The following is a 27,747-nucleotide window of genomic DNA, read 5'->3' on the forward strand; positions in this document are numbered from 1 at the left end:
TTGCCTATGATTCTTTTGGAAAATAAGTCACCTTATTTCTCTCTTCTTGGTGTACATCCCAACTACCATGACTTACACGTTTTTTGTTGTGTTTGCTATGTTCATATTGATGGGTTCTTGAGGCACAAATTTCAGGACAAGGCATTAAAGTGCAGGTTTGTAGGGTATGCAGACGAGTACAAAGGATACAAATGTTATGATCCCATAAGCAAACACATCAAGATATCGAAGAATGTTGTATTTGATGAGTTGAACTTTGATCTTTAAACTAGCATGACTCTTGCAGATCCTCCACCGGGCGAAATTTATCATACTTGGCTTAGCTCAGAACTTTTTTGCAGAATTGATGATAATTGTCTTTCAAGTTGTATGCAGTCACAAGGGTATACTGGCACAGAGGATGAGACACCAACCCCAAGAGAAATGACTTTACCGCCTAGACCAGACAGGTATAAGGGCATCATTTACACTCGACAAAATAGAGAGAATCCATCTATTTCGAGACAAGGGATTGAACAACCATCCACTTCCTCGCATACTCTTGATGTTAGGAGATCCACTCGTGTTCGCCACCCAATTGAAAGATGGGTTAGTTGTGACAATTTCTCTATGGACTTTCAGTTGTTTCTAACGGCTTTACAAAAAGAGGAAGAACCTGTCACATTCTATCAAGCAAATAACTCTAAGAAATGGGTAGAAGCCATGAATGATGAGATGGAAGCTTTGAATGAGTGTGGAACATGGGAGGTTGTCCCCAGACCGCCCCACAGGAATGTAGTAGGATGCAAGTGAGTGTACAAAATAAAGTACAAGCCAGACGGAAGCATTGAAAGGTATAATGCCAGACTTGTAGCTAAAGGATTTACACAGGCGCCAGGTCAGAATTATGACGAGATCTTCAGCCTAGTTATGAGAATGGGGACCATTAGAATTATCATTTCCCTAGCAGTTGAACATGGATGGAAGCTCAGTCAGCTTGACGTAAAAAATGCATTCCTGATGGCGACTTAAAAGAGGAAGTCTACATGGAACAACCTCCTGGATATGCAGAAGGGGATCCTCGAAACTACGTTTGTAGATTGAGGAGAGCCCTCTATGGGCTGAAGCAAGCATCCTGCTCCTGGTTTGACAGTTTTTCGTTTGAGATACAAAAATATGGTTTTCGCAAATCTCTTCTAGACCATTCTTTGTTCATATTCAAAAGTGAAGATGTAGTCACTTTACTGGTTATATATGTGGATGATATTGTTATTACAGGTAACTCAGAGGATCATATTATAAAGGTGAAACAACTGCTAAATCAGAGATTTAAAATGAAAGACCTTGGAGACTTGCGATACTTTCTTGGAGTGGAAGTTGATAGAAGAGAAGATGGGTTGGCACTCACCCAACACAAATACACAGTGGATGTCCTGAGCAAAGCAGGTATGAAAGGCTGTAAACCTTTAGCCACTATGAGCATTTTTCATCAAAAACTGAGTGCCCGAGATGGGGATTTATACGACGACCCTACCAGATATCGGAGCCTAGTTGGGATGTTACAGTATCTTACGTTCACTCAACCTGACATTATCTACTCAGTCAATCATGTATCTCAATTCATGCATGAACCACACGCTGGACACGTGGAGGTAGTCAAAAGAATCATTAGATATTTAAAGAGGGCAATTGGTGATGGACTTCTCTACAGGAAAAGGCCGACAAAACAAAGGGCGCATAAAATTGTTGTCTACAGTGATGCGGATTGGGCCGGGGATCCAGATGAGCGAAGATCTGTCTCAGGGTATTGTGTTTTCATTAGACAAAATTTGGTCTTATGGAGTAGTAAGAAGCATAAAGTTGTAGCTAGGTCAAGCACTGAAGCGGAGTACCGATCTATGGTTGCTGCCACTGCAGAAATTACGTGGGTTAGACACGTATTGACAGAAGTAGGGGAAGAAAATTTGCAGTCATCCTTGCTATGCGATAATCAAAGTGCCATCAACATGTCTTTTAATCCAATCCACCATAGTCAAGCCAAGCACATTGAGATAGATCAACATTTCGTGCGGCAGAAGGTTGAAGAGAAGGAGATTGAACCTGAATTTATGAGAATCGAAGATCAAGTAACAGATTTGTTCACTACAGGATTAACTAAAGACAGGTTTTGGAAGCTCAAAAATAAGTTGTTCATGGTACAAGACCATGCACAACTTGAGGGGGGGGTGAAAAACACTATGGGTTTGGAGCCAGATCCAGACCCGTGTGTGTTATATGCCACTTAATGGCTTTATTGTAATTCTCATCTTTGGTTGCAGGGCAGTTTAGTACCCTAAATAGTTTGTAAACATAAACTATAAATAATCAATTTCAGGGTTGCGGGTGACATTGGCTGCAGTCGATACACAGTTGGTATCAGCCCTTCCCATTGTATCTTCCTCTTCAATGCAATAGATCCTGGTGAGTTTACTGTAACAGATCCTGGTGATACAAAAATTAACAATTAATGTCCTGCATGAGTGTGGCACTTAGAAGGTAATAGATAGACCCATAGATAAAAACATTGTTGGACGTAGATGGGTCAACAAGATTAAGTAATAGGCTATAAGGCAAAAATAGTTGCCAAATGACATACTCAGAAGCATGGACTTGACTTTGATGAAACCTGCAGTCATGTCGTTAGAATGGAAACATTACGAGTTATTCTTTCTCTTGTTGTTACTTTTGGTTGACAGTTGTATGAGCTTGATGTTAAGAACGTGTTTCTTCATGATGATTTGTATGAAGAAGTGTATATGAAACATCCTCCTAACTATCCAGAAGGTGATGTTGCAATGACAACCTTGAGATTAAGAAAAGCTATCTATGGCTCAAGCAAGCTTTTAGGGCATGGTTTGAGACTTTTAGCACAACAGTGAGATCTATTGGCTTCACGCATAGTTAATACAATTATTCTTTATTCACCTTCACACGACCAAATCTAGCCTATGTTGTTAACCAGGAATCACACTTCATGAATACTCCTAGATGAGGTCATATGGATGTTGTGAAGAGAATTCTCCGATACATCAAGGGCATGATTATCGATGGTCTTGTATACTCCAAACCGATGAATCATACTTATCAGAAGAACCTTATAGTGATTGCATACTCAGACGTAGATTGGGCAGGAGATCCTTCCACGAGAAGGTCGGTTACAGGTTATGAAGTATTTCTAGGAAGACATTTTGTCTCATGGTCTAGCAAGCGAAAAAGGATGGTAGTCAAGTCAAGCACGAAGGATGAATATAGGGTCATGATCACTGCCATGACTGAAATTTTATGGATTCATCATCTTCTTTCAGCTTTAAGGCAACTAATAGATAAATCTCTCATATATTGTGATAATCGAAGTGCAATAGCAGTTGCGACCAATCCTATTCAACATGAACAATAAAGCATGTTGAATTGGACCAACACTTTGTTTGAGAGCGAGTGGAAGATAAGCAAGTGCAACCACTATTTATTCCTAGAGAAAATCAAGTGGCTGATCTTTTCACTAAACCATTGCCCTTATTTCATTATTGGATGCCTAAAAACAAATTGTACATGACCTTCGCCCATGCATAGTTTGAGGGGGAGTGTTAAGGATAGAGGTGACATCCTGGTTGAGGGTATTTTGGTCATTTGTTCTATATCAGTCTTTCTATAATTGAGTTTCTTTATATGGGTATTTTTGTAAATATTATAATCATATTCACAAATATCGGTATCGGCTATATCTCAACAAGGCTATTTCTCGCAATATTATAGGTTTGGTGATAAAATCTCGAAAAGATCTCAGGGCTTAAAAAATAAAAAAGATAAAAAGATAATAAAAAGAAGAAAATATCATGTTTAGATAATAAAATACATCTATACTAAAAATAAGTAAAAACATGCAAAATAAAGAAGAAAAACACATCTAAGATGTAGAAAATAAATAAAGACAATAACAATAATTGATATTATTGCAATATTATCAAATTGGCAATATTTTCAAAATATCATGATATTTTACCTATAATATTGTTTGCTAAAAGTACAACAATAATATTGTAATATTTTGAAAATATTGCTGATATATGTGACTATGGTTATAATATATAAATGAATACATAGGGCGTCCTCTCATTTTCATAGAGGAACAACCCATTGATTCTCTACCATCTCTCTTTCTTTTTCCTCAAGATACCCTAGGGCATGCTTCCTAACGAATGCAACTCAGCGAAATATGACAAAGATATCTTGCATGGCCAAGAGAGAGAGAGAGAGAGAGAGAGAGAGAGAGATGGTTCAAGGGCTCACCCATTAGAAATGACAAAGTTATGCCAACAAATCCAACCATATGAGATAGAGAGAGAGGGTTGATTGAACACCCACTTTGACAAAGATAGAGAGAGTTGGGACAAAGAAAGGGTCGACTAGACCCCCTCCAACAAAGACAGAGGGAGGGTCGATCAGACTCATTACAACAGACACAGAGAGAGTTGATCAAACAACCCAGAGTTACCGGAAGCTTCTTAAATAGGTGGGAAGCCCACTTCTCAAAAACTCGCTTTGAAAGCACAATACTCTTCACTTCCGAAACTTGATGGGAATCTCGATTCTCCTACGCTTTCCACATGCTTCATCTATTCTTCTTATATGTTTTCTCACTCTACTTTTCATATTTTTTATGTGTTAACTCTCACACTTCTTACTCACTTTCGTGTGCTTTCTCTAAATTGACAATTATCATTTTTAGATATTGTTAAAAATTTAATTCTTACACTAAAAAATCATGAAATTTAAGAATAGTCACTTTTATTTTAGCTTTTATTTGTGTTCCATTTCTATTCTCATTCAATTCTTATATTGTTTTTTTCTTATTCCTCGCTTCCCGCTTCCTATACATTTTAGGTTGCATCGCTTCTCGCTTCCGCTTCCCATATCGTTAACCGTATCGTTTCCCGCATCCGCTTCCTAGTCTGGCAGCCTTAGAACAACCCTTCTCAGAGAAAGAGAAGTGGGTCGACCCGACCAGCCAGAGAGAGAGAGATACCTAGAAACAATGTTGTAGGGCATCAACAACGAATGTGGAGGAAGGCAACCGATGGGTTGAGACACACAAAGGAAGAAAGATGAGATGATTTGCCCTAATTCAGAAACAAAGATTTTGACATGAAAATTTCAAATTTTTACTATCAAAAACTCATGTTTAGAAAAAAATTCATTTCAAAATTTTCCTCTCAATTGGGATAGATGGAAAATTATAATTTTTTTTCCTACCACCACTTTTCCTACTACTTTCCCACTTCCAATCATGCCCTAAGGGCACATTTGGAAGCTAAAAAGATGTAGGAAAATTGATGCAAAATGGAAAATCCGTACGGATTTTCTGACCCTTCTAAATGAGACAGATTTTTTCACTGAAAGAGTTTTTCTAAAAAGTACACTTTTTGATAGGAAACATTCCTCCATGGGGGAGGTGGAGGAATGTTTCCTACCAAGAGAAAATTTATTTTTACGCTCCCCACCACCCATCTCACCACACCTCACCACCACCACCCACCATCTCACCATCACCACCACCATCCATCTCACCATCACCACCCTCCTCCTCCTCTCTCTCATTTTTCCACATTTTCTCACTTTGTTTTTCTCATGCTACACAAACAAGCAAAAAACTTTCTTTTGAAAAACTTCTCATATCAAAGACTCTCATAGGCAAAACTTTCTTTTCCTATGAGAGTTTTTCTCTCTTCCAAACGTGCCCTAAGAGAAACTTTAGAAAGTTGAATAGATACATCCACCCCAATCTGTTTTTGAAAACATTACTATTTTTAAGAGTGGATTCTTGCATAAATTCCCCCCATGTTTGTCCTTTTCCTCTTTGTGCATGGTGCATCTGGGTGTGTTTGTATGGCTATGTGTGTGTGTGTGTGCACGCATGTGTGTGTGCATAGTGCATACAACTTGCACCATGCATCAGATACTGGCTAAATGAGTTGAAAACAAAATTAGCAGGATTATGTACAAATAAATTTATCCAAAATCATTCCAATGCTTTAGACAGTTTTACAGAGTAAAATATATCAGTAGCTTTCCTGATCGTTCAAAAATAAAAAATACATGAGAAAGAAAGGGTGATAAATACTACAGATACAGGAGGGTTACAAATCCCAATACAAAAAAATTACAGTCAAAGAAGGTTCAGTGTATAAAGGCTTTGCTACAGGCAGAGGGAGAAATGGACAAACCAATCTCCAGCTCCAGCCATTGGAATTTAACTACTTCACCATAAATGAGCTTTTGCAACTACATCCGTCAACTGCACTTGGATTTGTAGTGACCTGAAAATAGCAGAAAGAAAAAGTGAAAAACAAAATATACTCCATAGAAAAAATACTTTTGGGCAACATTCAGCTACATATGCTATTCTTGATGAAAAACACTAATGCAGCAGCATCACTCATTGTATAGCCCATATGTGGGATAAGACACCTATACCTTGTTAGAATTTTGTCTATTTTGGGGCTGTTTTCAGTGAATTTCACCAGAGTTTTTGCTGGCGATGGTGATTGGAGTACACAGGACTTGTATATATCAAACTGATCCTTTGGGGATTATATTAAACTGATCCTTATATATTCATACCATTGTTTGTTAATTATTATTATGAAAAGTTACAATTTGTTATGGTTCAATGTGGACAATATGTAAAAATAACATAATTTTCTATTTTTGAAAGATTTTTTTTTATTTTTTGAATAATTATTTGTGAAGCATACACTTTTTACACTTCGAAGCATACGCCTCAACTTAAGGGGGGTGCTCCTCCTCGCTTTTTAGCTTCCGCAACACTGATCACCGTCTTCTTTGAGCATGAATAATAACAATAGACAATGACATAACAGAGACAAGGAGATGCATTAAATCCCCTGATATCAGAAATGATTAATAATATGCACATGATAAATTTTTCAAGAATATGGGCTGGAACTGTGAACAAACCAGGAAAGCAGACCGGATGAGCTCCTCTACATAGTCAACAGTAGCACCTTTTACAAAGTCATATGAGATATTATCAACCACCAACTTCACACCATCCTTCTCAAAAATTCTGCATCAGAGATACTTGATGAGAAACAAAAAACAGCATTGGAACACCAAACTTTATATGGATGGACAGATTTCCTAACAGTACATTTTTTATTTTTCCAGACAAGACTTGTGTATATGCGTGTGTGCATAACGTAAATGTGTCTGTGCTTCAATACTAACAATAGACATGCTTACATGTATCGATCAGTCACAAATCTCATTCTTAGGAAAATCTCAGCAAGGAAACATCTCGTAATGTTTTGAAAAATATGGTTTGTCTCAAGGAAATTTCCAGAAAATTTCAGCATATATAAAAAATAATTATTATTTTATATTAAACATATAAAAATAGAAACAAAAATATAAATTACTGCAAAAACGTTTGTATCACATTAATATCACGATAAAACATGATATTCGATTGCATCTTTTTGGTACCATATCAGCCTTTGAATATTGGTGTGTGTGTGCGTGCGTGTGTGTAAGTATGAAAGAGTGTGTGTGTGTGTGCGTGTGCTGACTAGCAAAATGTTCACCAGCATTCAGTTTGATCTATCAAATCATAGCAAGCATGGCAGATTCATGCCCGCTAGCTTATTTCCATGTCCTGGAAATATAAAGAGGAAACATGAAAATGAGCTTCTAAATTATGTCTGTGAAGCTTCTAAATTTTGTATGTGAAGGATTAGGCGGTACCTGTCATCAGGATTTTTCTTGTCATCAAGCAGGAAAACATATTGAAATCCCGAACATCCACCAGTCTCAATGCTTAGCCGAAGCATTTTATCCTCCGATGACTGGTCCTTGGCATGCAGCTCTTTCATCCTCTGGAAGTACGATGATTGTGTGTGTAAAAATTTCGATATAATGATGCGAACAAAATAAAGAAACAAACAAAACATGCAGATAGGAAGCAGAGACCAAATTACATAATCCAGTTATTCCGCCATTTTCATTTTTTCTTAAAAAAGGAAACATATAATTCCTGTCTGGAAAATCATTTAAACGGTACTATAATTCGATCTTCTTCCGTTTTGGTGATGATGGTTACAATCCCAAATAATTTAAAATAGAAATATTTAGCAAAGAGACAATACCCATGTTCCACGAATTCACCTAACTATTACGAATTTCTATATATCTATAAACATCATTAACCTAAAACTTCTTTCACCAGCAAAAGCATGGTTTCGCTGAGATTACCAATCGATGGTCACAAAATAGCAAGAGAAAAGAAGTGATGGGCAATCATAAAACAATTCATAAACTCAACGCAGAATCGAAGCAATGAATCAGAAAGGCAAAGGGATGAGGATTCTAATCAGAGCCTACCCGAACACAGTTATCCGTAAGGTGGATGGCGTCTGGAGAATATTGGGGGACGGTGGCGGTGGCGGTGGCGCTGCTGCAGAAGGAAGAGCGCAGAGCGAGGTTGGCTAAAGGAGACGACGACGGCGACGGCCAGTTGATCGATCTCGAAAGGCGCGGCGCGAGCGTGCGAAGGAGAGACCCAGACATCTCTCTCTCTCTCTTTCGGCTCTCTCTCTCTCTCTCCGTATGCTTATTCCTCCTGCAAAATCAAATTTATAGAACAGGCAAGGACATCACCAGGATGCATTTTAAACATCAGAGCAATCAAATCTCACAATAAGTACCACACAGTATTGCCAAATGCAATGACTGTTGTGGTTCATCGGCTGACCTGCCGGAAACGGCAACAGTGATGCCACCAAATCCAAATAAAACCAGACGCGACAGAGAGAGAGAGGGACGATCGAACACCCCTCTAACAGAGACAAAGAAAGGGTCGATCAGAGCCTCAGACCCCTTCCAACAGAGAGAGAGAGCTGATCGACCAGACCCACCAGAGAGAGAGAGAGAGAGAGAGAGAGAGAGAGAGACTTGGTTCTCGCAAAAAAGCCAACCAACTTTACAAATGGGTCCCTTCTAAGCAAGTTGTTCCACTGGACCGAATGAGATGAATCTCATTCAACAAAAATTAATATTAGCTTTTTTTTGAAAGGCAGATTAGGGCACTTTTCATGTGGACACGTGGTAACTTTTTTCAAGAGAATTGTTCGTGTGAACATGTGGCACTTTTTTCATGAACGGGTTTGATTTTTTTTTAATGAGTTATAAGTACCTCCTCGTTCAGGAGAGGGTGGTGTATGTTCTTCCCGGATGATTCACTGACTCCCACGTCTGTGTTCGGGGTCTGCTTGAGCACCACGTATACAAGCACATGAGGCTCGTATTCCGGTGTATGTTGACATCATTGGAGTCTGGTGTAGTTGCAAAGACTTAAGTATCCTTTCTTGCTATTCTTCTCATAAAACGATGGTTTGAGAAAATGATAAAAATGCCTTTTATTCAAAAAAGAAAAAACAAACGGTTCAAAAAAAGGACAAACATGTCCTCTATCCAGAAAGTCGAGGATGATGTTGACTCTTCAAAGTCTACATCGTGAAACGAACCTTAATCGTTTCACCGATGGTGATCCGGCGAAACGATGGTGAGCTGACGATCTGATGGTGAGCCGGCGATCCGATGGTCATCCGACGAAATGAACCTGAGCCATCAAAAATGTCTGTTTGAACTTTTCATCGGCATCTTCTTCTTCTTCCTTCTCCGTAAAATACTGTAAAACCCTCTCTCTCTCTCTCTAGAGAAGAAATCAAGGGAGGCAAAGAGTTTCCCCTAGAGAAGGCCACAAACATCAACCCTCTCACTCTCTCTCCCCATTATAATGGCGATCCGACCAGTCAAAATACGGTGGAAAAAATTTTCAACTGCGCAATAGGGCCGTTGCCGATCAAGTACTTGGGCCTCCCCCTACAAGTCAAGTCAACCTCTAAAACATCATGGACACCCGTTGTTGACAAGGTGTGTCTTAAGCTCCAGTCTTGGCGTGCAAGATATTTGTCTCTTGCGGGCAGAATTACTTTGATCAAGCATGTTTTGTCAGCAATTCCAGAATTTTTCATGTCGGTCTGTATCATGCCTGTCAATGTTGAGCACCAATTGAAGCGCGTCTTGTCAAGGTTTTTGTGGCGTGGTGTAAATGGACCTTATAAGAGGCACTTGGTGGGATGGGACTCCATCGTTATGCCAACGACTATGGCTGACTTAGGATTTTTTGCTTTGCGTAAAATGAGTGTGGCATTGGCTGTGAAGCAGTGCTGGTTGGCTCATACGTCACAGGATGCATGCGCAAACTTCCTACGGCTAAAATATGGTCTAATCGATTCGCTTGCTGTTCGCCGGGGGGCTCGTGGACCATACACATCGTATTTGAGGAAAATGTGGTTTAGGGCATTGCGTTTGTTTCTTGACAGGGATTTGGACGTAGGGGTAGACGGATCTTGGCTTCAATGGGCAGTCTCGAATGCGGGAGTTTTCCAAGTCCACAAGGTCTACCGTTCTCTTCTGCCTCCAGGTCAGGGTTGGATCTTCAACAATGCTTTATGGGCGAAGGGACCATCTCCGAGGACCAAGGTATTGGCTTGGTTGATTCTTCATGACCGGATACAGACCCATAACAATATCAAGAGGATGGGTTTTCAGTTTCCCAGTTGGTGTGTGCTTTGTCGACAGGCTGAAGAAACTACACAACACCTTTTCTGGTCGTGTGAAGTGTTTCAAGAATTGTTTTCTAATACTTGGAGGGCTCCATCAGTTGTTGTGCGGGAGGGTTCTTTGCGTTAGATCTTATCCTCGGCCCTGCTATAAGTAGACGCGAAAAGAAGTGGAGGACTATTTGGAGAGTTTGGTTGTTTACAGTGTGGTGGTTCATATAGATGGCTAGAAATGATGCTACTTTTCGGGATGTCCTGTTCAACCTTAACCGTTTGACCCATAGGGTCTTGGCTGATGTGTATGCTATCTTACGCATATATCTCAAAGACCTGCCTCTGCCACAAACCGATCCTCATATAGATGTTGGTGGTCCTCTATGAGTGTTCTGTTTTGTGTTATTGGTGTTCTCATGCTATGCTGTTGTGTTTGTGCTTGTGGGTCTCAACGCTTTGTTGAGTTTCACTTTTAAGTAACGTTGATCGCTTTTCGGCTCTCTCCCTTCTCTTTCTACTTCTGTGTACATTCAGCAGATGATCCTACATTGCTCCATCAAACACCGACTTACCTGCACACTGACTGTAGCATCGTTCAATTTGATGAGTTGTGGAGCCTGTTTCATAGTTTTTGCTCTTACAGGAGGGGGTTTGGGGGCTCCTCCCAGCGTTGGTAGCATCATTCAACTTGATGAATTGTGGAACCTGATTTAGAGTTTTTGCCCTTACAAGAGGGGGGTCTGAGGGGTTTCTCCCGGCGCGGGTTCCACTATAGCGATTTGTGGAAGACACTACAAATCGCTATAGCGATTTGAGGAAAACACTACAAATCGCTATAGCGATTTACAGAAAACACTACAAATCGCTGTGGGGCTTGTTGGAGACTCGAAAACACTACAAAACGCCGTAGGAAGGCCCGACAATACTATAAATCGTTGTTGGAAGACCGGACAACACTATAAATTGTTGTGGGGCTCGTTGGAGACCCGACAACACTAAAAATTGTTGTAGGGGAGTCATTGAAAAAATCGTGGGAAAGAAACAGAAAAAGAAAAATAAAAAAATCGTGGGAAGGGTTGTTACGAAAACCTCAAGCAAGAAACAACCGAAGGAAACATGAGCCCCACGATTAAACAAAACACTTTATTGCTCTTTTTCGATAGTTAAAAGAGGAAAAGAAAATAAAAAATTTATACAAGGCCCCAAAAAAAATTGTCCCCAAACCCTCCTCCTGTAAGGGTAAAAACTCTGCATCAGGCTCCACAACTCATCAAGTTGAACGATGCTACCCGCGCTGGGAGGAGCCCCCAAACCCTCATCCTGTAAGGGTAAAAACTCTGCATCAGGCTCCACAACTCATCAAGTTGAACGATGCTACCCACGCTGGGAGGAGCCCCCAAACCCTCCTCCTGTAAGGGTAAAAACTCTGCATCAGGCTCCACAACTCATCAAGTTGAACGATGCTACCCATGCTGGGAGGAGCCCCCAAACCCTCATCCTGTAAGGGTAAAAACTCTGCATCAGGCTCCACAACAATCAATGTGCAGGTCAGTCGGTGCTTGATGGAGCAATGTAGGATCTTCTGCTGGATGTGCACATAAGCAGAAAGAGAAGGGGGAGAGAGAGTGAGAGGGTTGATGTTCATGGCCTCCTCCATGGGAGATTTCTTTCTCGGATAATCCTGCCGTGCAGAGACTAGGTCTTAAATAATCATCTTAAGGGCACTTAAGTCTTTACAACCACTCCTTTTATAGATTCGTCATTTTTTTTGGCACCAATGGAGGAGAGGGTACTTAAGTCTTTGCAATCACATCAAACTCCAATGCTAATTAATGTTGACAAACATGGGGATACGAGACACACATGCTTAAATACGTGGTGTTTATTGGGACCCACGAACACAAGATGTAGCTAACTGTCCTCTTCGGGGGAGAACATATAACTTCTTCACCTCATTCAAGAAGGAGTCGAAACCAATTTTGTCAGTATCGGTATCACCCAAAATCGTTCTATTATCAAACAAAAAATAATAAAAATTATAATATGTTACGTGTCAAAACCATTAAAATAATATTAAAAAAGTATTTTTTTGATATTTTTAATTATTAAAAAATAACCTATTCATGCTTGCAAATTATCCAATATCGGTTGTTATCGGCCGATACTGATAACATTAGTTGAAACTAATGAACAAGCAAATATGTTGTGAATGTTTAACTGCATGTAACTGCTTTTGACGTCCTCTCATATGTTATCCTCCCAAACACAGTCTTTAGCTTAAGGGGAGTTTCATTTTCGTTTTTCATTTATTTCTCTTACACGCTTTCCTTTCGTTTCTTCACTTGCTTCTTTCTCACTTTCCTCTTGCTTTTCTTTCTTATTTCTTTTTTTCTTCTCACGCACTTTCACAATAGCTTCTAAAATTAATCTCGCTTTTTACTTTTAATTCTCACTTTGTCGCTTCTGCTCCATGCATTGTTTCAAGTATCCATTTAGCTTCCTAGTAACTAACTATAGGGAAAAACAAACCAATGGGGGCTCCGCTTGTCTGGCAGGAGCAGTTAGTGCAGATTGTGTTAGGACGTTGCAAGTTTGTTGTATAACTGGCAGGTGACTGCCTAACCCCAGCTTTCTCTGTAGTAGAAAAAACACTATACTAAAAATCACATGCCAAACTTAGGTTTTTTTTTTAGTGGTGAGCAACTTACCACTACTAGCCTACAATGGTAAATCTTGGGATAGCCGACTGGCCTCATTTGCTGTTCACATCCGTCGTGGGTTTCATGTCAAGGAGAATCAAACTCGAGAAGTCCATTACATTTAGATTTTTTTTTACTAAACAAAAAAAAACCTGATTCTCGTATTGTAACGACCTAAAATTTAACCCAATTTTTGAGAATTTATTTTTTAAAGAAAACACAACAGACTATATCATTTCGGACACCTCATAGGCCATTCAAACTTAATAACAGCGTTCCAATTATCAATAGAGTTTAGCAAGTAATAAAGCATTAAGTTCATTACAAAAGCAACAATAAAAGTAACAAAAATGTTTTAAGTTATCCCGGAAACATAAAAACTTCTTGCATCATAGTCCCTACATCATCCCACAATCACTCTACATCATCTATTCATCACCTAAAATGATAAAATAATAGGATTAAAATACAACCACTCTGAGCATTCAAATTACTATACATGTTTATAAGTTCAATATAACAAGGAAATATGATATTATGAGTTATCAATAATTAAACTAACGTATCATAACGTGATCAACTAAAAATTAAACAAAACAATCATTATCAATGTCATGACTCAATCCTAACATATGAACAAACAAAGTTCATTATAAGCATATACAGGTATAATATGCTGCCAATTTTACATGAACCAAGAACATAAATGATAAATTAGGTTTATCTTTAATTATCCCGCAAGTACTCGCAAGTCAAGGCAACAATAACAGAAGAGAACACTCGAGGGTTTATTATGTTGTGTGTTTTTTATTAACTCGAGGGTCTAACTGAAATTGAAATCCTAAGGGTACGATTTAATAACCGAGAAAACCTCCCAAAGACCAACAAACAAGATGTACCTTTAACTTTTGCACAAGAACTTAGATTTACCACTTAGGACAAATTGGTAGTCCATGTCTGTTAACTCTGAGAACTGGGTACCAATGAGTCATTACCACTCGAAGCTAAATAACACATGTCTTCGAAGTTGTGTATCACCTACCCTCTACAAGGTAAGCCTAAATTGAGTTTATTACTTCTCTTATAAATTTTGTTACCTGACCTCTGAGAGGTTCCACAAGATCTAAACCTAGTAGCTTAATGTTACAGGTACTCATATAAGTAATGAATCATGCCACAATAATATGTTCTCAAATATTCTCACCTTAAGTAGGTAGGTTGCTAAATATAAATTTATTCGTGCAATCCCACACAATGTACTCCAATGCTTTTAAACCGACGAGCACAAGTGCCTCAAAACCTTTAAACCAGTCAGGCAAAATATTAAATTTATATTTACTAGTGTATTAACTTTATAAAACTTGGGGTGCCAATGTGAACCCTCAATTCCTTGGCTTGGGAACTCATGTGCCAGTATCAAACTGAGCCACAGGCTCGGTTATGAGTTCATTCTTTGCGAATTGTAGGTAAGTTACACTTTCAAGTCAATCATATAAAAGTATTTGTAAAGCTTTGTACCAATATTCATTTCATCAGGCACCATTCTATTACCACTCAATCTACAATTAATACTTTGCATTAAAGTGTTTATAAACATGATTTTATCATTGGTATCGTATACAGTTTACAAGTTGTATAAGCAAGAATTTAAAGTACATCACTTTGCAATTGATACCGAGTGATAATTTAAAGTACACCACTTTAAATTAAGTACATCCAAACAAAAGAAAATGACTAATGTAACATGCAAGTCCTAAATTTTGTTTTCTATTGACTACGATATAAAATATCTATTGAAAACATGCAGCCATAGACTTTTGGTCATGGAACCAAAGAGAACAAACTAAAATAAATAAATGCAGACCTCCTTTTCTGTCGTTAAGTTAACACAGAATCATATTAATAATGAAATTACACAACTCTTTTCCAGAACACAAAGAGTAATTAGTGTATGTTATGAATCTTATATAAAAAAACAATCTAGTTAAAAAATAAAATGCAGATGTCTATATCTAACACAACAAATTTGTAAAGAAAAAGAAAATACAAAACCATTTCAGAGGCTATACAATAGTTGATTTTGTCATGTATTCGTAACCCAGAGACTAGTGTTTTATATATCTATTCAATGATTCCTGCATCTACTTGTCAGCTACTGCTTGCTTATTCTAGTTACACAATTGCATATTCATCGCTTGAGCTAAGTCATTGAGGACTTCCATGACGAAACCCATCTGCTTCTGCCATTTGTTGGCTGCGCTCGCACTGGCATTGGCTCGACGATAAATCTATGAATCATTCCATAAAAATACATAATTTACAATTTATGAATCTATGTAATTATAGTATTTTTACAATCATTACAACTATTATCTATAGAATTTTTTTTTTCATAATTTAAATAGCACCAAGGTAAAATAAATAACTAGGATGAATTATACTCACAAAGCGCTCGTCGGGCTGCTATATGACCATGATTCATGAATTTTTGTTCTTAGGATTTGATACCAAAACTGTAACGACCCGAAATTTAAATTGAATTTCAAGATTTTTTTTTTAAAAAAAGGAAACACAACGGACTATATCATTTTGGGTACATCAGAGGTCATTCAAATAATAAAGCATTAAGTTCATTACAAAAGCAACAATGAAAGTAACACAAATATTTTAAGTTATCCCGAGAACATAAAAAATTCGTGCATCATAGTCCTTACATCATCCTGCAATCGTTCTACATCATCTATTCATCACCTGAAGTGATAAAATAATAGGATGAGACTACAACCAGTCTGAGAATATAACAATAAACAATCAATGTCATAACTCATTCCTAACATATGAACAAACAAAGTTTATTATAAGCATATACAAGTACAGTATGTTGCCAATTCCACATGAACCAAGAACATAAATGATAAATTAAGTTTTTCTTTAATTATCCCACAGGTATTCGTTGACCAAGGCAACCGTAATAGAAGAGAACACTTGAGTTTATTATATTGTGTGTTTTTATTAACCCGAACGTCTAACTGAAACTGAAATCCTAAAGGAGTAGTCTAATAACCAAGAGAACCTCCCAAAGGTCAATAAACAGGATGCACCCTTAACTTCTGCAGAAGAACTTGGACTTACCATCTAAGATAAATCGGTAGTCCGGGTCCCCTAACTCTGAGAACTGTGGACCAACGAGCCATTACCGCTCGAAGCTAAATAACACATGTCCCCAAAATTATGTACCACCTATCCTCTTCAAGGTAAGCCCGAGTCTGAGTAGGTTACTTATCTTATAAATTTTGTTACCTGACCTCTCAGGGGTTCTACATGATTTAAACCAAGTAGATCAATGTTACAGGTACTCATATAAGTAACGAATCATACCACAATAATAACATGTTCCCAAATATTCTCACCTTAAGTAGGTGGGTTGTTAAATATTAATTTATTCGTACAATCCCACTCAATGTGCTCCGATGCCTTTAAATCGGCGAGCACAAGTGCCTAGAACATTTAAACTAGTCAGGCAAAATATTAAATTTATATTTACTCGTGTATTAACTTTATAAAACTCGGGGTGTCAATGCAGACCCTCAATTCTCTGGCCTAACAACTCTTGTGCCAGTATCAAACCAACCTGCAAGCTCGGTTATGAGTTCATTCTTTGCGAATTGCAGGTAAGTTATACTTTCAAGTCAATCACATAAAAGTAATTATAAAGTTTCATACCGACATTCATTTCATCAGGCACAATTCTATTACCACTCAAGCTTAGACTTAACACTTTATATGAGTAGGGCATATATAGTCAGTCATTTGCATTAAAGTGTTTATAAACATGATTTTATCATTGGTATAGTGTATAATTTACAAGTTGTATAAGCAAGAATTTAAAATACACCACTATATAGTCTATGTATATTTAAAAATTTCCATAAGGACAATTTGCAAAAACTTTTAAAAGCAAACCATACATGTAACAATACTATCATTGAAAGATTTTCCAGCAGTATATACTTCGTTTGCAGTTGATACCTAGTGATAATTTCAGAGGAAAAACATGTAAATCCCATATATTATGACAGATCATGGTCAATATAACAATTTTCCACAACTAAATGTCTCATCACTAATGAGTAAGAAAGGAATGAGCGGTTCACCAATTTCTACCTCTGAACTTAAAAAAATCAATTATGCAGATACAAGTTTTTAATCATGGAGTCTAACATTAAAAGCTCAAAGTTTTACAACTATGCAGTCAACGATTTCTTTTATTGATCTTATCGCATAATTTGTTTTCTGTCAATGAACTCCATATAGAATAATAATTTCTATTTTTAGACTTAAAACAACATTTATTTTTTGTTACTAGTCATTCAGTCGTTGAACTTAAAACAAATATGTTTAATAGTAAGACATAAAGTTCTACACGACTTCCATTTAAAATATTTCAGGACATACAATGGCCAAACACCGTTTTTTTTTTACTCATGAAAGTTGACGCAAAAATATTCTACTGCGTATACTCAGCCTATAGTTTTTGTCTTATTATTTATATACAAAACAATATACTAATATGAACCCACATATCCTGATTTCCATTTCTGATTTTACATAAAAAAATCACAACCTTAAAAACACGCGGAGGCTAATTTTATTTTATTTAACATTGTAACAACCCCAACTCATACCCCTTGAAAATACAGATTTTTTTTAACCATTGCAGAAATCTTCCCAAAAACCTGGGCCTTTACAGTTCCACTTCTAATTGGATAAAACGACCAACCATAATAGAGCTTACGATTATCATCCATACCAAATCAAACCTTTGTTGAATAATAAATGATAAGTCTCGAGACAATTGCATAAATGAAATTCAGAGTGCATAGATAACCAAATATAAAAGAAAAATAAAGAAGACTAAGACACGATGTCCCTCTGTGAACTGTCTAGTAAAAATATGACACTCGTAGCTCTCCAGAAGCTAGTCGTTTCACTAGTCTCCTGTGACTGCGAAAAACCAAAAATAGAGGGTGTCAGAAATCTGAAGAATTCTGCGTACGAATCCCTCTAATGAAAATAAATGAGCATAAAGAACACAATTAAGATTTTATGCAATCATTTAGGGGAGTGCAATTATAACAATTACATAATTCAATTAAGCATTCATGCAACAGAAAATATTTATTAAACATGAAAGAACATGTAAGCAATAGCATGATCACTATTTAAGCAATATGACCATATGACATGTAATAAGGAACAATATTATGTATTCACCAATATTTAACAATTAAGAAAACTGGTAAAATGTGCATTATCTAATGTACAACAGAAATATGCGTGATTTATGTGCAATGCATGAACACTTTATTATCTTTTCTTAAAGTTTTTCTTTCTATATGCATGCCCTATTAAATGCATACAATTTAGGTTCTTCTTTTTAATTACCATTGTCTGCGGATACACCAAACGGGTGACATTTCTCGAGGTCAAATAGGGTTCCCAGGGTAACTTAGCACACATGTATTTTATTACTGAGTTTCAAACTTAGACCTTTATTGAATCCCCTTCGAAACATTAGACCTCCACATCTAATATCGGGATACCAGGGACCCTCCACGCCCACAAGTATCACTTTCTTGGTATACCAAAACAATAGTTGTGTCGAACACATCACCCCCAGGTAAAGTGGCGGGCTCTCCCTAAAACCGTGGCCAAGAGAAATAACCTCAATATCGGGTTCAGGAGTAATCAATAATGACATGGAGTTTTTGTATCCTCGTGGTCCCCCAAAACCGAATCTCTAAGATTCTCATTCTTTCGATGGAAGACCTCATAACATATATTACATTGTTCATATTTATTATTTTTTTATTAAAAGCCACTTATTAAATTTTTGCAATTCAACATGCAAAAACAAAGGCAAAACTCGCATCTACCCCTGCGAGAACCATCATGGGACTCACGCCCGTGGAAACACATAGAACAATGCAATATAGTGCAATCAAAATAAATATGATTTTAGCGATGCATTTAAAATACATAAAGAAAGAGAAAACCAAAGTCTGAGGCCCATCAGGCCCATGATGATTCATTTTGATCATCAATGCATCGTATGCAAAAAAATCATAACAATATGCAATGATACCAACATGTTTCCAAATGCACATTCATTCATACCAATTTAACAATATGCATGAACTACCTCAATTATATGTATGAGCATGAACTCACATTAAATGCATGCTTCCTCCCAATACACATATACACGTCAAATGCCAGCTCCCATTCATAAAGCAAACATATGAACACTCATGTATTTATTACATGCAAGAATATATCACTTCAAGTCTACACATGCCCCTGAGACAACTATGCAATAGTACATTGATCATACATAATATATCGAGTCAAGCATGTGAAATTTCCAAGTTTTAGTATGCATATAACCAAGGCTTTTTACACTAAACCAATCTAGAAAATTTAATACATAGCTGCATACATTCATTATATATATGCATATGCACTAGAACAAACTGAAGATAACAAAATACGTAGGCATGTCGAATCCAGTCAAAGCATACTGAAAATTTCACTCCTAATACGTATTGAAATAAAAAAATGTATACACTTATCAAAAATGAAAATTAATCATGCATTGTTACGTTAAGTTTTTTTTTTGTAAAAGGGTTTACACCCATCCGACCGAGTCGGCTAGGGTTCCAACAGGCCCAGCCGACCCTGGTCGGCTGGGTTTATTACTAATTTACCCCCAGGCCGAGCCTGGCAGTGGGCTGCCAGGCTTGTCCCAGTCCTGCTCAGGGCTGGACTGGGCCTGGCAAGACCCTGCCAGCCCGGGGTTAGCCGAGCCCATCGACTGGGCCTGACAGCCCTTGCACAGGCCCAACCCGGACCTGTGTAGGTGCTATCAGGGCTGGGTAGCCCAGACACAAATTTTTTTTAAACTGTCCAGCCGAGTTCCACTCGGTTGGGTTCAACAAGGTTGATTGGCCTGGCACGCCAGGCCAGCTGAACCTAGTTCAGCCAGGCCTGACAGGCCGACCAGCACATGGGGTTGACCTGGTTGGTTGGCCAGCTAAGCAAAGGCCGACTGGTCTGCCGACCAGACCAACCAATGGCTTCCTGCTGAACACCTATTTCTTCTTTTCTTTTCTTGAAACCATGCGTGATCTATGCATAATTGCATGAGCTAGAAAAGAAAAGAAAAACATGTTACATACATGATCCCATTCACATATGCTTACAAACCAAATTAAAACCTATGCATATTCCAAAATATCATATGAACAATAACCTTTCTTGAAGATATTCATTTGATAATGCATATAAAAACAATGGGTTCAATAAGCACCCCATTGCACACATGTTTTATGCAAAATACATGCATACTATGTGATTCAACCTATTCTATCATGCACAACCCAGTCCATATCAAGATCCACACGTAGAAATCGATATGCACCGACTAGGGTTAAAAAAGGACCACTCCTTTCTTAATAAAAAATCTGTTATAATAGGTACATAAATTTTTTTTATGAAAAATGATGAAAGAACCACTAGAAATCAGCCATGGAGGAAAATCCATGGATCATCCTCCATGTGTTTTTTGAGGAATCAGCCATACAAACATTTTTCCATGGATTTTCATCCAAGGGATTGCATAAAATCGAATCGGCATTCGATTTCTCACTCATATTCAAAAGAAGAGACCCATAGCTTTGATAAAAATCGAAAAATAGAGAAGAATGATGGTGGAACAAGGGTTGTTGGAGAAGAGGAACCCTCTTCCTCTTCTTCTTCCTTCTTTCTTCCTCTCTTCCTCTCCTCTTTTCCCTCTTTCTCTTTTTCTTTCTCTCCTTTTTTTTTTTAAGTAATGGGTGGGAGAGGGGGTGACACCCCCCCCCCCCTCCAGCTCTCTCTCTCTAAGAGTTCTCAAAAAGTGGAACTCTCTCCTTTTGTTTCCTAATTTTTTTGAAACTCTATCAAATGTTGACTTTTCACATTTGGTAGTTTTTCTAACTTTTTAAAACTTTTAAAACTCTCTTTAAGTATAAGGGCTCTTTTAAGGAGTCTCACTCAGCCCTAAAAAAAAAAATCGGAAATAATATTAATTAATTAATTAATTATTTATTTATTAAAAATATATATAGGTACCCAAAAATAACCAAATTAACCCAAAAGGCTCCTCAACCTTATTAAACTTCAAATTAAGGTTTTATGTTGAATTTAAAGCTGAAAAAATGTTGGGTTTGAATTTGGATCCGGATCTAAGATCCAAACTCATACCCAAAACGAAAATTGGAGCAAGTCCTGAATCAAATCCAGATTTAAGTAGGACCTACATAGAACCCAAATCCATAAAAATCAGATCCTAGGCCTTGGATCCAATCTGATCCAACTCTAGATTCATTTCAATAAACTGTTAAATTTTTAAAAAAATGCGATTTTGGGGCAAACTCGAACTCAAATTTAGGAAAACAAAATATCGTTGCGCTCAAAATTCTGAGACGCATCCAACGATATATTACACGCATGTAAAATTCTCAATTTCGCTAAAAATAACTCAAATTTTGTTTGAATTTCGCTTGAATTTAAAAGTAAAAAATAAAACTTTTTATCTCGTTTCAATTGGCTCACCTCGACCTTGTCGATGAGACCTAGGTCAAGCCCAGACTCAAAAACATCAGTCTAAAAATCGAGCTTCAAACAATTTTTCTCTCAAACTTAGCCAAATTTTTAACGAAAATCAAATTTAACTAAATATGAAAATACGAAATTTAACTAAGTATGAAAATACGCAATGTTATAAACATACATCCAAACAAAAAAAATAACTAATGTAACATGCTGAATTTTGTTTTCTATTGACTATGGTATAAAATATCTATTGAAAACATGCAGCCAGACTTTTGGTCATGGAACCAAAGAGAACAAACTAAAAAATAAATGCAGACCTCTTTTTTGGTCGTTAAGTTAACACAGAATCATATTAATAATGAAATTGCGCAACTCTTTTTCAGAACACAAACAGTAATTAGTGTTTGTTACGAATCTTACATAGAAAAACAATCTAGTTAAAAATAAAATGCAGACCTCTATATCTAACACAACAAATCTGTAAAGAAAAAGAAAACACAAAACCCTTTTAGAGGCTATACAATAGTTGATTTTGTCATGTATTCGTAACCCAAAGACTAGTGTTTTATGTGTCTATTCAATGATTCTTGCATCTACTTGTCATACAGAAAATAAGTAACCACTGATGCAGGCATTGATTTGAGCCCTAAATCACCATAACAATATAATAAAAACATGACCAATAGCAAAGTGCGCAGGTTGCTAATTTTTTTTCTTTTCGTTTCAGGTAAGTATTGAAAACGCAGAGCACCACGTCCTTGAACATTAAACAGAACGCAAAATAGAAACCCTACATTTTTTGTTGTTTTTCATCCTCCTGCTACCATGATCTCGTGAAGACCCTTCACCGTACCGGGTAAGAGAGAGAGAGAGAGAGAGAGAGAGAGAGAGAGAGAGAGAGGGTGTGTCACGTCTGCTGGGGGTTTTAAAATCTTCTTGAAAGGGAGAAATACCGTGAGAGAGAGAGGAAGGTGAGATCGTGGGTAAGAGGTGGGGGTCGGTTCCCCCACCCCACCCCCCTTTTTCACTCCACTCCACTCTTAATTACCAGGTCGGTGGAGCCATTGGGGCAGCCTAGTTTTGAAGTTCATACATATAAAATGGAGTACGGATCCCATCATGTGGCAAAGCTAGGGTGGGTTCCATCCTACATTCAATTCTAGCTGCCCAATCAATGGTTGGGATTGGCTCACATTTTCACCTGGAAGATCTTAGCCATCAGGATGCTTCAAGTGGATGGCTACAAACAATGGGAACCAAATGATTGGATCATTTTTTTTTTATAAAATATGAGTGTTTTTCATGTTTATTTCAAAGACAAACTTGCCCTTAAAATCATTAGTCTACTATTGTTTAGTCAATCAAAATGATCAAAGTGACCTTAATATTATTTTATAAACAAATGATAATAAATGGTAGTTTTCTGCCTTTCCCTTTTGGTATTTGAAATGCATTAAAAAATAGATAGATGAATGAAATAATTGAAAAGTTGAATACTCTTTTATATGGTTGATAAGTTCAGCGGCTTTTTTCTAATTTACTTTACTTTTAATTCTATATAGTTTTGTTTGTGATATATAACATTAATTTTTTCTCAATGGGAAGAAAGATGACTTCGTGGTGTTTGGGAGGTCTGTGATTTACTTTATAAACAACATTGAGCTATTGAAAGCTGCAGTTAACAAGTGCATTCTCAATTTGGCTTGTTTTACTTTGATTGCTATACTATTCCCAGGGCTATGTGGGTCTCCAGTTTCTTTGAGACAACCTATTTTAAAAAAGTGTGGAAGGACAAGCGACAAGATTGGCCTTATATGTAACTAACTAATTATATGAATATTCAATAGAGCTATGCTTATATCATAGTTGCATTAGTAGTCTAGTACTTGATATACTAGGGATCGACTATCGAATTTATCGATACCAGAGTGAATTGGTAGAAAATTATTCAAGACAAAACTTGAACTTAAAATAGTAAAAGTTTTGACAATTTTGTCATCTTTTTGAAGAAAAAAGTACAGGGATTTGGTCAGGATTTGATGCACGTATTGCAAATGGATCAGCAGTGATATATTCATTCACTGTCTGCTCTTTCTTTCCTCCTCTTTCCATTCTTTTTATTTTTTGTATCGCAATAATTAGGTCTTACTCTTAGAATGCCGGTATCAATTGATATTTGATACATTGTGTGGTTGGTAACTTTGGTGAATTAGATGAGGATACAGAAAGAGAGGGATTTGAACCCTCAGTAAACAAAAGCCTACGTAGCATTTTCCATGCTATGCCTTAAACCAATCAGTCATCTATCCTACGTAACCTTATTAATTATGACCCGGGAACCAAGTGAACAACCAGTCACTCATATTATTGAATACAAGTACAACCAATCCATTATCATATCAAACTTTTTTGTCAAGGAATGATCTTAAAAATAAAAATGTATTAATCCTTGTCAAGACGCTTCCATCTTATTGATATTTCATTTATGCTAGATTAAACCAATGGGTTGGAATAAATCAACTGATGGATTCTATGCTATATTACATAGGAATTACAAAATCCTTTCCAGATTAGTTTCATTCAAATTTTTCAACAACCACCCCTCCCATGAGCTATTGATCTAAGCAGTTTTAAGAAACCACATGCATTGACATGGGTTACAGGTGCAGCTCTGGTTGTATTGACTGCATCCTTTGACGTAATTGGTTATTCTTTACCTTAAGACCAATTGGTTATTGGGTAGTCAAAATCGTAACTTGCATACCCTAGGCTATTCCTGCAATGGGATCGCCTTGATAGAGTTATTACATGAAAGTGCTAGCATGGGTCAATTCACTTTGACCCATTCTTACAGTTTACACACTTTTGTATTATCTCTTCTTACAACCATATTTATGTTAATCCAAACAACTCCATGAACACCATGAAGCCGTATCAAATCCGACGGTTGCCCAAGACAAGGGGATGGTAGTACTTTTCTTAAAGATGCAGATCATTACTCACAAATGAGTAATTAGATAACATGAAAGAAATCATGTATAGATAAATATCCAAGAACCAAACAGACCAGGCAATTGAGTAGCTAGCACCTGGGTGTTTCAAGGGAGTCTCACTGGAATACATTCAAGGATCGTGTTAGGGGGCAAATTCAGTTGTGTGCTGCTCGTTTGTTATCTAGGGCAGGTCGCTTAAACCCGGTGACGGTCAAGATTTTCCCCATGAGAGATCACTTTTTGCAAGTTTTCAGATTGCCAAAAAAGGTTGAAAAATGCCTCATAGCTATTTTCCAACAATTTATATGGTCGGGTAAATCCAAAGGTTTTGGTGAGTTGGTTTGCTATTTTCAAACCCTTCGATTTAGGGGAACTGGAAATCCATAATTTGCATACCTTGAATAAGGCTTTCCTTGCAAAATGGTTGTAGAAGATTTACAAAAAAGGAGGACCGGCTTGCAGTTATTTTCATTGAAAAGTATGATATTATCCGATGACCTTCAAGCTGGTCTGAAAATCAGAAATGAAAGAATGGCTCGGGGATTTGGAAGAGATGGGTTTCGATCCTTGCCGATTTTCATCAAGGGATTAGATTGGTTGTTGGGGATGATTGCACCACGCTCTTTTGGTAAGATAATTGGTGGGGCAATGAAAGTCTTCGAGATACTTTTCCTAGCCATTATGACGTGACTAGAGAAAAGTTCCCAAAAGGTTAGGGATGTATAGTCCTCTACTGATGGTACTTGGGAACATAGTGTTGCCTCGAATTTGGCTTTTCAATAATAGTCGGCCCTAGGGGTGGCAATCGTGTCGGGTTGGCGGGTCAGCATACCTCAACCCGAACCCGACCCGTTTATTAAACGGCTGTGGCAAACACGAACCCGGCCCGTTTAATAAACGGGTAACCCGACATGACCCGCCAACCCATTTAATAAATGGGTTGGGTCGGGTAAACGGGTTCTCAGGTTGGCAGGTTGGCGGGTCGGGTTGGCGGGTTGACCCACCCACCTAACCCGTTTATTAAACGGGTCAGGCGGGTTGGCATACCCCTAACACGAACCCGACCCGTTTAATAAATGGGTTAGGCGGGTCGACCCGTTTATTAAACGGGTTCATTTTTTCCAAACCCGAACCCGCCTAAGAGGCGGGTTGGCGGGTCGGCAGGTCGTGTCAGGTTTTGCCACCCCTAGTCAGCCCTCACTATAGTCAACCAGCTCATTTCTCGCGCACACAATGTGAAGATCAACCTTGATGGACGCTTACTAGCGATGGCTCTTATGTTAATTCCTCTTTATACAAAACCTTGGGATCCCCAAATGCACAACTTCCTCAGAATGTGTTGTGGGGAAGGAGCCTCCCTCTTTGAGGTTCTTTGCAAATTCTCAACGAAAAACTCAACACGAAAATCAGGTTGAAGGAACGAGGGTTCTCTCTAGATAGTCGATGCAGTTTTATGACAACACACAGAGAAAACGCTTCCCCATCTATTTTGGACATCTTGCTGGACCATGCTTGGGGCGACCTTCGTCTCGATTGAGAGGGTATTTCCTTTCCTAAGGACATCCTGACCACGCCCACGCCATATCTTAGCGGGAGAGGAAAGCACTGGAAATTGATTTGGCGTATCTGGATGGAACATGATCAATGCATATTTAGGGGACTACTCGGCGATTATACTGACACTCTAGACAAGTTGAGGTGGAAAGTTTCGGACAAGGCTCGCTCTAAATGGCCAGGATGCCCGATCGATTGTATCGGAGGGAATTGAGTGATCTTATGATGGTTTTTGCAGCGACTGATTTGCAGATTTGGTTCTTGTGTGTTCTTTCTGTATTCTGTTCTTTCTCTTGTATTTGATTTGTTTGGTCCTCTATTTCTGTATTAAACTGGCTGTCCAAATGATACCTCATCGTTTGGTCAGCCATTGCTACCACTTTCTGATTAATGATATTATTCTTTCAAAAAAAAAACATTTGGGTAGCTAGCACCAGCTTCTCTGAGTGAGTCTATAGCCAGTTGGGCCCAATGAAAAGGGCAGGGATGATCACATCTGCACATCACAGCACCAGATATCGCCCAAGCACATAATCAGTCACTCTGGTGCAAATGCATCAAAGCACTATGGTGATGTGGACACAGTGGCTGAAGTTTCAAGCACTAAGATAAACAGTATACATGCATTCAATTAACTGCATGCCTCAGAACACTACATAGTGCAGCAAAGACCATGCACATTAGGACAAAGCCAAGCCAGTTCGCCTAGTTGGGAGCCCTTGTGTGCGACTTAGAATGTTCTTAGTTTAGCCAGAGTTCAGTAGTCGTTCTGAACAACAAATGATGGTAGCAGAAGCATGTAATGAAATAAAAGAACTGAAGCTGCAGTGACTTGAAATCCATTAATATAACACAACCATAAATACCATTTCACTCATAGCACTAGCACAATAGGACATTTTAACATGAAGCAAGCCCACCAAGAAAGATGATGAAAGCCATCGTTCTTGATGGATCTGCCTCCTTAGGTTGAAATACAACCTTGAAAGCTACAAACATGCTACCCAATACAAGGTAGATCTCAAAGAATTTACGGGGCAACCAAAGCCTACTTTTGCCTTTTCTGTATTCAATCAAAGGAATTAGTAGAATGAATGTGAACCAATTCCAAATTAAAGAACATTCTCACACAAAAGAAAGTAACAAAATTAACAAACAATTTGACAAAATTGTGGGAGAATTATTCAACAAAAG

At 37.8% G+C, this 27,747-nt stretch overlaps 1 protein-coding gene across 1 annotated transcript; it reads right to left on the bottom strand.

Annotated features, from left to right (window-relative positions):
• Positions 1-5,987: 5,987 nt before the first annotated feature.
• LOC149843449 (iron-sulfur assembly protein IscA-like 2, mitochondrial) lies at positions 5,988-8,966 on the bottom strand. Its single transcript, XM_090001837.1, has 5 exons — positions 8,786-8,966; positions 8,416-8,653; positions 7,780-7,910; positions 6,994-7,102; positions 5,988-6,332 (listed from the first exon to the last, which is right to left on the bottom strand). The coding sequence occupies exons 2-5, from the start codon at positions 8,599-8,601 to the stop codon at positions 6,270-6,272; spliced, it is 489 nt and encodes a 162-aa protein (XP_089857963.1). The 5' UTR covers positions 8,602-8,653; positions 8,786-8,966; the 3' UTR covers positions 5,988-6,269.
• Positions 8,967-27,747: the final 18,781 nt, after the last annotated feature.

The sequence above is a fragment of the Nuphar pumila genome, chromosome 3 (genome assembly GCF_984573655.1).
Source record: "Nuphar pumila chromosome 3, dmNupPumi1.hap1.1, whole genome shotgun sequence".
NCBI lineage: Eukaryota > Viridiplantae > Streptophyta > Magnoliopsida > Nymphaeales > Nymphaeaceae > Nuphar > Nuphar pumila.